The 13,908-nt window shown below is 43.8% G+C and overlaps 1 protein-coding gene across 1 annotated transcript in view; it reads right to left on the bottom strand.

Moving 5' to 3' along the window:
• LOC126262814 (probable cytochrome P450 6a14) overlaps positions 1-13,908 on the bottom strand; it is a 48,516-nt gene that overhangs the window by 6,723 nt on the left and 27,885 nt on the right. The window contains exons 4-5 of the mRNA XM_049959660.1: positions 10,656-10,918; positions 4,233-4,423 (exon numbers count right to left, since the gene is read on the bottom strand). Coding sequence (XP_049815617.1) covers positions 4,233-4,423; positions 10,656-10,918 — 454 coding nt within the window. The remainder of the gene's footprint in view (positions 1-4,232; positions 4,424-10,655; positions 10,919-13,908) is intronic.

Genomic DNA, 13,908 nt, shown 5'->3' with positions numbered 1-13,908 from the left:
TTGCTTGAAATTACTCGTCACTTTCCACAGCGATCTTTTATTTAAACTTACTTTACCAGCTTTATTCGTACGGTGGAATATTTCGGTTTGTGGCTTCCCTTTCATAAATTATCCTGATCTTACAAACATACTGGAATTCAGAACCACCTCTTTTTCGAATTAACGTAGTGTTTTGTGTGTGATAGTCCACCAACTAACCTTGATGTGAGAGAAATGCTTATCTTATTTTTGGCACTGATTTATAAACTCCTTTTGAGACAATAAATTTATTTCAATCGAAGATTAAAATACATCGATTTTGTAATATTAATTTGAATAAAGACACATCGATAACTTTGGTAATACTTTGCTTAGCCAAAATCCAGTTTTAGTTTCATAATCTCCTTATCGAAGGGAATCGTATGAGATACATCACGATAATATTCTGTTTAATTTTTGTTTTGACATATTTTTAGTGATTTTTGTTTTTTGTATTTTTACCAACACCATTATATCCTTGAAGATACGAAACACAGATTATGTTGTCCATACAGCTGACCCTTCTCCTGGACCTTATGTGAAAACGTTATTCTAGCGGACCGTTTACTTATTTGTTGCTCGAAAAACTGGTAAATCTATGTTTCCTCAATGCGCTAGTTTCTTTCAAATCGCCTTTCGTGTATAGGTCGGATAGCAAGAAGGCTGAGGTGTGAATGGTAATTTGGACTGAGGAGGGATGTGTGCTGTGGCAGTCCGTCCAGTTGTACAAAGTCACTCACTGGGCCGGGATGCCGTAGCGGACAGTGCATCTGCCTAGTGAGCAAGCGAACTGAGAATTCTCATCCCTCTGTTACATCATTCCTATTCGTTTTAAATGCTTGTGATGATAGATCGCTAGACTGCCTCTTTTTGTGCAAACAGCCATTGGACCTGTGAATGTCCTTCATACTGTGAACAAGTAGCGAAGGGTAAACAGCCAGGATACCACGATTCTGCCGAACGGAGAGAGCTGTGCCGGCCGAAAAATACCGCACGGAGAAGCTAAACGAAATGCCTCGCTGCTCCGAGTACTCCCGACAAGGACCGAGTGAAGCCTAGTGACAGGCCTAGCCTCTATCCGCACGCTGCCCGTACTCGGCCCACAGTCGCTACACGCGTGAAGTTTGGCACGCCATGGCCGGCCATGTTCTCTATCCACTGATATGGGTCTACTTTTGGCATGTCGCCTAGTTTTCGTGCAGTCACCTTTTGAAAAGCGAGACATACTTAACGAATAAACATGTGTTCCTAGCTGGGAAAAATGTGTTAATTGAATGGATTTCCCTTATTAACATCGGTATCTTGTATCTTGTGGCATTGCAGTTAAAGGAGGAGAAGCAGCACCAGGGGTGCGGAGCAAAGTCAGGGCATGCGGGGACCAAGCAGCAATCGGTATTGTAATTGTAAACTGTCGAAGCTGCGTTGGTAAAGTACCGGAACTTCAAGCGCTGATAGAAAGCACCGAAGCTGAAATCGTTATAGGTACAGAGAGCTGGCTTAAGCCAGAGATAAATTCTGCCGAAATTTTTACAGAGGTACAGACGGTGTTTAGGAAGGATAGATTGCATGCAACCGGTGGTGGAGTGTTTGTCGCTGTTAGTAGTAGTTTATCCTGTAGTGAAGTAGAAGTGGATAGTTCCTGTGAATTATTATGGGTGGAGGTTACACTCAACAACCGAGCTGGGTTAATAATTGGCTCCTTTTACCGACCTCCCGACTCAGCAGCGTTAGTGGCAGAACAACTGAGAGAAAATTTGGAATACATTTCGCATAAATTTCCTCAGCATGTTATAGTCTTAGGTGGAGATTTCAATTTACCAGATATAGACTGGGACACTCAGATGTTTAGGACGGGTGGTAGGGACAGAGCATCGAGTGACATTATACTGAGTGCACTATCCGAAAATTACCTCGAGCAATTAAACAGAGAACCGATTCGTGGAGATAACATCTTGGACCCGCTGATAACAAACAGACCCGAACTTCTCGACTCTGTAAGTGCAGAACAGGGAATCAGTGATCATAAGGCCGTTGTAGCATCCCTGAATATGGAAGTTAATAGGAATATAAAAAAAGGGAGGAAGGTTTATCTGTTTAGCAAGAGTAATAGGAGGCAGATTTCAGACCACCTAACAGATCAAAACGAAAATTTCTGTTCCGACACTGATAATGTTGAGTGTTTATGGAAAAAGTTCAAGGCAATCGTAAAATGCGTTTTAGACAGGTACGTGCCGAGTAAAACTGTGAGGGACGGGAAAAACCCACCGTGGTACAACAACAAAGTTAGGAAACTACTGCGAAAGCAAAGAGAGCTTCACTCCAAGTTTAAACGCAGCCAAAACCTCTCAGACAAACAGAAGCTAAGCGATGTCAAAGTTAGCGTAAGGAGGGCTATGCGAGAAGCGTTCAGTGAATTCGAAAGTACAATTCTATGTACAGACTTGACAGGAAATCCTAGGAAGTTCTGGTCTTACGTTAAATCAGTAAGTGGCTCGAAACAGCATATTCAGACACTCCGGGATGATGATGGCATTGAAACAGAGGATGACACGCGTAAAGCTGAAATACTAAACACCTTTTTCCAAAGCTGTTTCACAGAGGAAGACCGCACTGCAGTTCCTTCTCTAAATCCTCGCACAAACGAAAAAATGGCTGACATCGAAATAAGTGTCCAAGGAATAGAAAAGCAACTGGAATCACTCAACAGAGGAAAGTCCACTGGACCTGACGGGATACCAATTCGATTCTACACAGAGTACGCGAAAGAACTTGCCCCCCTTCTAACAGCCGTGTACCGCAAGTCTCTAGAGGAACGGAGGGTTCCAAATGATTGGAAAAGAGCACAGGTAGTCCCAGTCTTCAAGAAGGGTCGTCGAGCAGATGCGCGAAACTATAGACCTATATCTCTGACGTCGATCTGTTGTAGAATTTTAGAACATGTTTTTTGCTCGAGTATCATGTCGTTTTTGGAAACCCAGAATCTACTATGTAGGAATCAACATGGATTCCGGAAACAGCGATCGTGTGAGACCCAACTCGCGTTATTTGTTCATGAGACCCAGAAAATATTAGATACAGGCTCCCAGGTAGATGCTATTTTTCTTGACTTCCGGAAGGCGTTCGATACAGTTCCGCACTGTCGCCTGATAAACAAAGTAAGACCCTACGGAATATCAGACCAGCTGTGTGGCTGGATTGAAGATTTTTTAGCAAGCAGAACACAGCATGTTGTTATCAATTGAGAGACGTCTACAGACGTTAAGGTAACCTCTGGCGTGCCACAGGGAAGTGTTATGGGACCATTGCTTTTCACAATATATATAAATGACCTAGTAGATAGTGTCGGAAGTTCCATGCGGCTTTTCGCGGATGATGCTGTAGTATACAGAGAAGTTGCAGCATTAGAAAATTGTAGCGAAATGCAGGAAGATCTGCAGCGGATAGGCACTTGGTGCAGGGAGTGGCAACTGTCCCTTAACATAGACAAATGTAATGTATTGCGAATACATAGAAAGAAGGATCCTTTATTGTATGATTATATGATAGCGGAACAAACACTGGTAGCAGTTACTTCTGTAAAATATCTGGGAGTATGCGTGCGGAACGATTTGAAGTGGAATGATCATATAAAATTAATTGTTGGTAAGGCGGGTACCAGGTTGAGATTCATTGGGAGAGTGCTTAGAAAATGTAGTCCAGCAACAAAGGAGGTGGCTTACAAAACACTCGTTCGACCTATACTTGAGTATTGCTCATCAGTGTGGGATCCGTACCAGATCGGGTTGACGGAGGAGATAGAGAAGATCCAAAGAAGAGCGGCGCGTTTCGTCACAGGGTTATTTGGTAACCGTGATAGCGTTACGGAGATGTTTAATAAACTCAAGTGGCAGACTCTGCAAGAGAGGCGCTCTGCATCGCGGTGTAGCTTGCTCGCCAAGTTTCGAGAGGGTGCGTTTCTGGATGAGGTATCGAGTATATTGCTTCCCCCTACTTATACCTCCCGAGGAGATCACGAATGTAAAATTAGAGAGTTTAGAGCGCGCACGGAGGCTTTCAGACAGTCGTTCTTCCCGCGAACCATACGCGACTGGAACAGGAAAGGGAGGTAATGACAGTGGCACGTAAAGTGCCCTCCGCCACACACCGTTGGGTGGCTTGCGGAGTATGAATGTAGATGTAGATGTAGGGCAGATACTGAAGTATCGAACACTCACTCCACGTGTCCTCTTCGCCTTTCTCCTTGTGCGCCCCAGGCTTGTCGCTGCCCACGCAGCCCTTGTTCTTCAGCTCGATCATCAGCTGCATGAAGTCGTTCCTCGTCACGCCGTTCTCCTCCCTGTAGTTCACCGTCTGCCGAACCATGGTGCGGAAGTAGTGCGAGACGGCAGAGGCGTTGCTCTTCACCCTGAAATCAATAGCATGTACTTGTTACTTGCTCACAGGGACTGGAAAAGTTCAAAAGAGTATCTGCCTGGCACTGTGGCTACTCCCTCCTCAAGACGAATTCCCATCCACACCTCAGCCTACTCGGTATTCCCCTTAAACAGCAATGCAGAGGCTCTCGCAAGACATTGGGATAGCACCTCATCATCGAACTAAAGATAGATCCTTCAGTTCGCAGATTTATATCATAGATATTTGAGGCTTCAAAATGTCTTCGGAATAGCTTAGTTTCATTTGATTAAAGTATCTCTCCCTGGGTTTCAGGCAAGAACCTAGGTTTCATTCGATGCTGAGGTGCTGCTCCAATACTGTTGGAGAACCTCAGCAATGCTGTCTGAGTTTACAAGGAATACCAAGTCGTCTGGGGCGTGAACGGGAATCCGAATTGAGGAGTGAAGCATGCTGGGCAGTCAGTACAGCTGTGCAAAGCCACTCTGCCAGCGTAGCGTACTGATTAGCGCAACTGCATAGTGAGCAAGAGACCCAGTATCGAATATCTTTCCTTGATACAACTTTTCATTAATCGCTTCATTCTACATATGTATATCATAGATGTTTGAGACTTGAAAATGTCTTTGGAATCATATAGTTCCATTTAAATCTACTTATGTTCATGTGTGACAGAATCAAAGGCGGACGGATGATTGTTTTAAATTCTGTTCTCCTGAGCATCTGAGTTAAAGAAAGCGACTGTGTTTCAGGCAGTGATCCTTTCTCTTGCCGCGATAATTATAAAAGTTTCACGTGACTGGGATGTCGTCAGAGAGTATATTGCCTGCTGGAGAGACAGTCGAACGTAGCAAAAGCAACACATTTGATGGGACCCAAACCGTGGGTGCCCTCTGCTGGCGTCCCCCATTCGTATCTCTGGGCGGGGACTACTCAGGAGGACGTTGTTATCAGGAGAAAGAAAACTGGCGTTCTACGGGTCGGAGCGTGGAATGTCAGATCCCTTAATCGGGCAGGAAGGTTAGAAAATTTAAAAAGGGAAATGGATAGGTTAAATTTAGATATAGTGGGAATTAGTGAAGTTCGCTGGCGGGAGGAACAAGACTTCTGGTCAGGTGAATACAGGGTTATAAATACAAAATCAAATAGGGGTAATGTAGGAGTAAGTTTAATAAATAATAAGAAAGTAGGAATGCGGGTAAGCTACTACAAACAGCATAATGAACGCATTATTGTGGCCAAGATAGATACGAAGCCCACGCCTACCACAGTAGTACAAGTGTATATGCCAACTAGTTCTGAAGATGACGAAGACATTCATGAAATGTATGATGAGATAAAAGAAATTATTCAGATAGTGAAGGGAGACGAAAATTTAATAGTCATTGGTGACTGGAATTCGATAGTAGGAAAAGGAAGTGCAGGAAACGTAGTAGGTGAATATGGAATGGGGATAAGGAATGAAAGAGGAATCCGCCAGGTAGAATTTTGCACAGAGCATAATTTCATCATAGCTAACACTTGGTTCAAGAATCATAAAAGTAGATTGCATACATGTAAGAAGCCTGGAGATACTGACACGTTTCAGATAGATTATACAATGGTAAGACAGAGATTAAGTAACCAGGTTTTAAACTGTAAGACATTTCCAGGGGCAGATGTGGACTCTGACCACAATCTATTGGTTACGAACTGTAGATTAAAACTAAAGAAACTTCAAAAAGATGGGAATTTAAGGAGATGGGACCTGGATAAACCGACTAAACCAGAGGTTGTACAGTGTTTCAGGGAGAGCATTAGGGAACGATTGACAAGAATGGGGGAAAGAAGTACAGTAGAAGAAGAAAGGGTAGCTTTGAGAGATGAAATAGTGAAGGCAGCAGAGGATCAAGTAGGTAAAAAGATGAGGGCTAATAGAAATTCTTGGGTAACAGAAGAAATATTGAATTTAACTGATCAAAGGAGGAAATATAAAAATGTAGTAAATGAAGCAGCAAAAAAAAAAAAAATACAAACGTCTCAAAAATGAGATTGACAGGAAGTGCAAAATGGCTAAGCAGGGATGGCTAGAGGACAAATGTAACGATGAAAGGCGTATATCTCCAGGGGTAAGATAGATACTGCCTACAGGAAAATTAAAGAGACCTATGGAGAAAAGAGAACCACTTGCATGAATATCAAGAGCTCAGATGGAAACCTAGTTCTAAGCAAAGAAGGGAAAGCAGAAAGGTGGAAATAGTATATTGTCTATACAAGGGCGATATACTTTAGGACAATATTATGGAAATGGAAGAGGATGTAGATGAAGGTGAAATGGGAGATATGATACTGCGTGAAGAGTTTGACAGAGCACTGAAAGACCTGAGTCGAAACAAGCCCCGGGAGTAGACAACATTCCATTAGAACTACTGACGGCCTTGGGAGAGCCAGACAAAACTCTACCATCTGGCGAGCAAGATTTATGAGACAGGCGAAATACCCTCAACTTCAAGAAGAATATAATAATTCTAATCTCAAAGAAAGCAGGTGTTGACAGATGTGAAAATTACCGAACTATCAGTTTAATAAGCCATGGCTGCAAAATACTAACGCGATTTCTTTACAGACGAATGGAAAAACTGGTAGAAGACGATCTCGGGGAAGATCAGTTTGGATTCCGTAGAAATGTTGGAACACGTGAGGCAATACTAACCTTACGACTTATCTTAGAAGAAAGATTAAGAAAAGGCAAACCTACGTTTCTAGCATTTGTAGACTTACAGAAAGCTTTTGACAACGTTAACTGGAATACTCTCATTCAAATTCTGAAGGTGGCAGGGTAAAATACAGGGAGCGAAAGGCTATTTACAATTTGTACAGAACCAAATGGCAGTTATTAGAGTAGAGGGGCATGAAAGGGAAGCAGTGGTTGGGAAGGGAGTGAGAGAGGGTTGTAGCCTCTGCCCAATGTTATTCAATCTGTATACTGAGCAAGCAGTAAAGGAAACAAAAAGAAAATATGGGAGTAGGTATTAAAATCCATGGAGACGAAATTAAAACTTTGAGGTTTGCCGAAGACATTGTAATTCTGTCAGAGACAGTACAGTACCTGGAAGAGCAGTTGAACGTGGACAGTGTCTTGAAGATGAACATGAACAAAAGCAAAACGAGGATGATGGAATGTAGTCGAATTAAATCGGGCGATGCTGAGCGTATTAGATTAGGAAATGATACGCTTAAAGTAGTGCATAAGTTTGCTATTTGGGTAGCAAAATAATTGATGATGATCGGAGTAGAGGAGATATAAAATGTAGACTGGCAATGGCAAGGAAAGCGTTTCTGAAGAAGAAAAATTTGTTAACATCGAGAATGAGATTTTCACTCTGAAACGGAGTGTGCGCTGATATGAAACTTCCTGGCAGATTAAAACTGTGTGCCCGACCGAGACTCGAACTCGGGACCTTTGCCTTTCGCGGGCAAGTGCTCTACCAACAGAGCTACCGAAGCACGACTCACACCCGGTACTCACAGCTTTACTTCTGCCAATACCTCGTCTCCTACCTTCCAAACTTTACAGAAGCTCTCCTACGAACCATGCAGAACTAGCACTCCTGAAAGAAAGGATATTGCGGAGACATGGCTTAGCCACAGCCTGGGGGATGTTTCCAGAATGAGATTTTCACTCTGCAGCGGAGTGTGCGCTGATATGAAACTTCCTGGCAGATTAAAACTGTGTGCCCGACCGAGACTCGAACTCGGGACCTTTGCCTTTCGCGGGCAAGTGCTCTACCAACTGAGCTACCGAAGCACGACTCACACTCCGCTGCAGAGTGAAAATCTCATTCTGGAAACATCCCCCAGGCTGTGGCTAAGCCATGTCTCCGCAATATCCTTTCTTTCAAGAGTGCTAGTTCTGCATGGTTCGTAGGAGAGCTTCTGTAAAGTTTGGAAGGTAGGAGACGAGGTACTGGCAGAAGTAAAGCTGTGAGTACCGGGCGTGAGTCGTGCTTCGGTAGCTCAGTTGGTAGAGCACTTGCCCGCGAAAGGCAAAGGTCCCGAGTTCGAGAAATGTTAACATCGAGTATAGATTTAAGTGTCAAGAAGTCGTTTCTCAAAGTATTCGTATGGAGTGTAGCCATGTATGGGAGTGAAACGTGGACAATAAATACTTTGGACAAGAAGAGAATCGAAGCTTTAGAAATGTGGTGCTACAGAAGAATGCTGAAGATTCGATGAGTAGATCACATAACTAATCAGGATATACTGAACAGCATTGCGGAGAAGAGAAATTTGTGGCACAACTTGACTAGAAGAAGGGATCGGTTGGTAGGACATGTTCTGTGGCATCAAGGGATCACCAATTTAGTACTGGATGGCAGCGTGGAGGGTAAAAATTATAGAGGGAGACCAGGAGATGAATACACTAAACAGATTCAGAAGGATGTTGGTTGCAGTAGGTACTTGGAGATGAAGTAGCTTGCACAGGATAGAGTAGGATGGAGACCTGCATCAAACCAGTCTCTTTACTGAAAACCACAACAACAACAACAAGACAACAAGTATCTGGCAAGTTGTTAAATCGGTTATTACTGCTACAATGGCAGGTTATAATGATTTAAGTGAGTTTGGACGTGGTGTTAAAGTCGGCGCGCAAGGGATGGGACACAGCAACTTCGAGGTAGCGATGAAGTGGGGTTTTTCCCCAACTACCACTTCTCGAGTGTGCCGTGAATCTCACAAACCCGGTGAAACATCAGATGTCAGACATCGCTGCGGCTGGAAAAATATCCCGGAAGAACGGGACCAACGACGACTGAAGAGAATCGTTCAACGTGACAGAAGTGCAACACTTCTTCAAACTGTAGCAGATTTCAATGCTGGGCCATCAACAAGTGTCAGCTTGCGAACCATTCAACGAAACATCATCAATATGGGCTTTCGGAGCCGAAGACCCACTGGTGTAACTGGTGTACCCTTGATTACTGCACGACACAAAGCTTTACGCCTCGCCTGGGCCCGCCAACAGCGACATTCGATTACAGATGACAGGAAATAAGTTGCCTAGTCGGACGAGTCTCGTTTCAAATTGTATCGAGCGGATGGGCGTGTATGGGTATGGAGACAAACTCATGAATCCATGGACCCTGCATGTCAGCAGGGGACTGTTCACGGTGATGCAGGCTCTGTGATAGTGTGGAGCGTGTGCATTTGGAGTGATATGAGATCCCTGATACGTCTAGGTACGACTCTGACAGGTGACAAGTACGTAAGCACCTGCATCCATTCATGTCCATTGTGCATTCCGACGGACTTCAGCAATTGGAGCGGGACACTGCAACACACCACACGTCCAGAACTGCTACAGAGTGGCTCCAGGTACACTATTCTGAGTACACACTTCCGTTGGCCGCCAAACTCCATAGATATAAACATTATTGATCATATCTGGAATGCTATGCAACGTGCTCTTCAGAAGTCGTCTCCACCCGTTGCCCTTCCCCTTCCCCACCCTCACCCACCAACCCGTTTGCTCTTACGGATCTATGAAGGGCCCTGCAGGATTCATGATGTCAGTTGCCTCCAGCACTACTTCAGACATTAATCGAGTCCATGCCATTTGGTGGTGCGGGCTCGCGGGGGCCCTATACAATAACTGACTGGTTTGTCAGTTTTTTTGGCTCTTCAGTGTAAAATTGTCACGATGGATACAAACATTCGACTAATTTCCACGAAAAATTTTTCTGTGTTGTTAAAAGATATATTTCTATTTTGTCTAAAATTCCTGAGGTTGCGAATAAAGTATCGTTAGTAATCAGATTAATTCTATGCTTCAAAGATTTTTTAAGTCTCAATTTTATTTATGATAATGACTATAGACCGAAGCAATGAATAAAATTTTGTGAATAAGCTAGGATTCAAGGCCATATCTCCGGCTCACTAGGCAGATGCACAAACCGCAGTGCACCTCTAGCACAAGACTTACGTCTTGTCTGCAGTGACAGAGTGATGCTGTGGTTAGACCATCTGCCTTGTGAGCAGCGGATTAAGCTTCGAGACCCGGTCTTGGTACAAGTTTTAATTCATTGCCTCGGCCTGTATTCGTTATCATAACCCGCTTGCTATTCGTTGAATTCAGGAATGATTTTTGTTTTCCGAAGATTATGATGTGATATAGTTATGCTATTACAGAGACGCAATACGTACACACTGACAACTGCGATTTGCTCCGATAACGCAAGCACAGTGCTGACGAACGCCGCACATACCTCAGTATGGTGAGTAGCTTGGGGTTGATAGCCATGATGATCCCGTTGAGGGTGTTGAGGAAGTTCTGCTGGAAGAAGCGCCGCCCCCACTGCCGGAACTCGGTGTCCGGTTCGCGCTGGCAGTCGATCTCGACGCCGAAGGCGACGGACGCGATGACGTCGGTGGCGTAGCGGGCGGCCAGCTCCCTCATCTCGACCTCCTGCCCGCGCGACGCGGCCGCCTCCAGCACCTCGCCCATCTCGCGGCCGCAGTCCGCCATTGTCTGCACAAACACCGCAGGGGCTCAGAACGCGTGCTGCACTCACGGCACCTCAACCCGCAACTGCCGTGGTAAGGCCCTTTTATACGCGCGAGTTCCCAGTCAAATGTGTAAAGTATCGTACCCCAGCACACTATGGCACAATCAACACAGCCTATTGCTGGTCGTCTATCAGTTCCATATCCATCTAAAAGCACAACCACTTTCCACATAATACCAGAATACACAATTTGTTCAAGCAAGCGTATTCAAGAACTAATGCCAGTTCAGCTTTTATAGCTGCAAATAGATGGCAGCTTGAATTGCAAAAACACCCTGGAGCTAAGGAAACTCATGAGTTCTGCTACATATATTATACAGGTACATAATGGACTAACTAGAGTTATATCTGGAAACTACAAGATATTATGACCCTATGATTTTCTAGGAGAGACGTCGGAAATCTGAACAGTACTCTGGAGCACATTTATGAGGTATATTTTTGGAGAAGTGCATGGGTTTCTGCATGGAAACGGGGCGATTATTCAAAAATAAAATAATTCATTTGCTGGGACAAAGACCTGACGGTGGCTGATATAAAGAGCGAACACGCATTGGGCAAATTTTTGCAGAATGCCAAAAGGTTTCGCTAAACTCCTACTGGTATGCAGTTTGATACTGAAACTGATGTACGTCTAGTCACATTTCAAGTTCTGCTGCGAGGTCGCTCAATAATTTGATTGCAAGCGATCCGATAACGCCACTGCTGTCAAACGCCTAGTATACCCCGATTCTGCGCATGCAGCTGCCTTATGCAAGCTGTATGAAAGTCATGAGGCACTCGACTCCAGCCGTAGGGATGTCACAATGCTATAAAAGAATAGGAGGACATAAAAACTTTTTTCCTGATTTTAGCAAACAGACTGGAATTCTTTTAGTTACCATGTCTACTTCAGTGTCTTGGGAAGCTCTTTTCTCCATACCCACATCCACAGCCTCTCCACGTAGAAATTAGCTTTTCACCCAACACCTTGGAAGTTAAGTATTTTTAGGCAGGGAAATTATCCACGCCAACGTTATCGTAAGATACTGATAGTTTTATGCATTGTTAGCCTTTTCTTTAACACAAAATACACATTCAGAATAAAAGTCAAAATATGCAAGTCGTGTTGTGGTTTCATAGACCCACTAGATCACAAAATAAAATAAGAAACGACAAATTTTCCAAACAAAAGCAAAAATATAGGCCTTGGCGCAAATTTCATGTTGCACACGCCATTATTACAAGTAAAACTATTTTCCTGCCGAAAAGTCTTTTCCACGTGAACCATTCTCTTCTGACACCCTGCCTAAAAATACTTAACTTCCAAGGTGTTGGGTGAAAAGCTAATTTCTACGTGGAGAGGCTGTGCATGCAGGTATGGAGAAAAGAGCTTCCCAAGACAATGAAGTAGACATGTTAACTAAAAGAATTCCAGTCTGTTTGCTAGAATCAGGAAAAAAGTTTTTATGTCCTCCTATTCTTTTATAGCATTTGATTTCGTAAGGATCACTGAGCTGTGTATGTACAAAGATACCTCGGGTGAGTCATGATGTCTTTTCCTTTTATCAGCATTTATCTTACATGTCTTCCAAAAATCAAATCTTTTCACAGCAACGTCTTTCTCAGAAACGCCGTAACTGATTTTTCAGTTTCCTAATTTCTGTGGCTGCCGTGTGACAGCTACTGTAGGACTGATCTACCTACGTACGGAGGCTGCAAGTAGAAAAGCTATCCCTATATTCTCTGTCCTTCAGTAACTCAGATCAGGAAAGCGTTCTTGAAGACACAGTTCTACGGAGTTATTAAAGTCTTCATTTTGCTAAATTAGCTACCCATCCGGTTGAATCCTCGAACCACTTTACTAATGCAGTGGGTACATAACATCACTGGTACACGTCGTTGAAATCTGATACGTTCATTATAGACTGGACACAGTATTTGGTTTCTCTAATGGAGTCGTCGTTTCCTGGATACAATATAGGTATTAAGAAAGGCTATTACGTCCGCAGCTCGTGGTCGTGCGGTAGCGTTCTCGCTTCCCGCGCCCGGGTTCCCGGGTTCGATTCCCGGCGGGGTCAGGGATTTTCTCTGCCTCGTGATGACTGGGTGTTGTGCGCTGTCCTTAGGTTAGTTAGGTTTAAGTAGTTCTAAGTTCTAGGGGACTGATGATGTTAAGTCCCATAGTGCTCAGAGCCATTTGAACCAAAGGCTATTACTTTCGTCCCAAGCCACGGAGATTTTCTGTATTGATCTTTCTTACAATTCTTCAGAATTACCAAAGGCATGGTTTCGATTCCAGTACCATAGGTGTAGCAACAAAACTATTGATACTTGCGCATAACAGTAATGTGAGATCTTCCCTAGATAACGCATCACCCATGTACCATCTGTTAATGTTGTGCACTGAAGTGTCCCAGTAAGTGTTCGACTACCTAATTTCGCACACTGAGGCGTAAAAAGTCATTGGATACCTCCTAATATCGTGTCGGACATCTTTTTGTCCGGCGTAGTGCAGAAACTCAACATGGCACATATTCAATAAGTCGTTGGACGATCTCTGTAGAAATTCTGAGCCATGCTGCCTCTAAAGCCATCCATAATTGCGGGAGTGTTGCCGGCGTAGGAGTTTGTGCACGAACTAATCTCTCGATTATGTCCCATACATGTTCGATGGAACTCAGGTCGGTCCATCTTCGCCGCCAAATCAATCATTTGAACTGTCCAGAACGTTCCTCAAACCAGTCGCGAATAACTGTGGCCCAGTAACATGGCCTATTGTCATCCATGAGAATACCATCGTTGTTTGGGGACATGAAGTCCATGAATGGCTGCAAATATTCTTCAGTTAATCGATCATAACCATTTCAAGTCAATGATCGGTTCAGTTGACCAGAGGACCCAGATCATTTTATTTAAACACAGCCCAAACCATTATGGAGCCACCAGCTACTTGCGCAGTACCTTGTTGATA

The sequence above is a fragment of the Schistocerca nitens genome, chromosome 6 (genome assembly GCF_023898315.1).
Source record: "Schistocerca nitens isolate TAMUIC-IGC-003100 chromosome 6, iqSchNite1.1, whole genome shotgun sequence".
Lineage (NCBI taxonomy): Eukaryota > Metazoa > Arthropoda > Insecta > Orthoptera > Acrididae > Schistocerca > Schistocerca nitens.
Note: the sequence above shows the minus strand (reverse complement) of the source record. Positions and strands in the feature narration are given on the sequence as shown.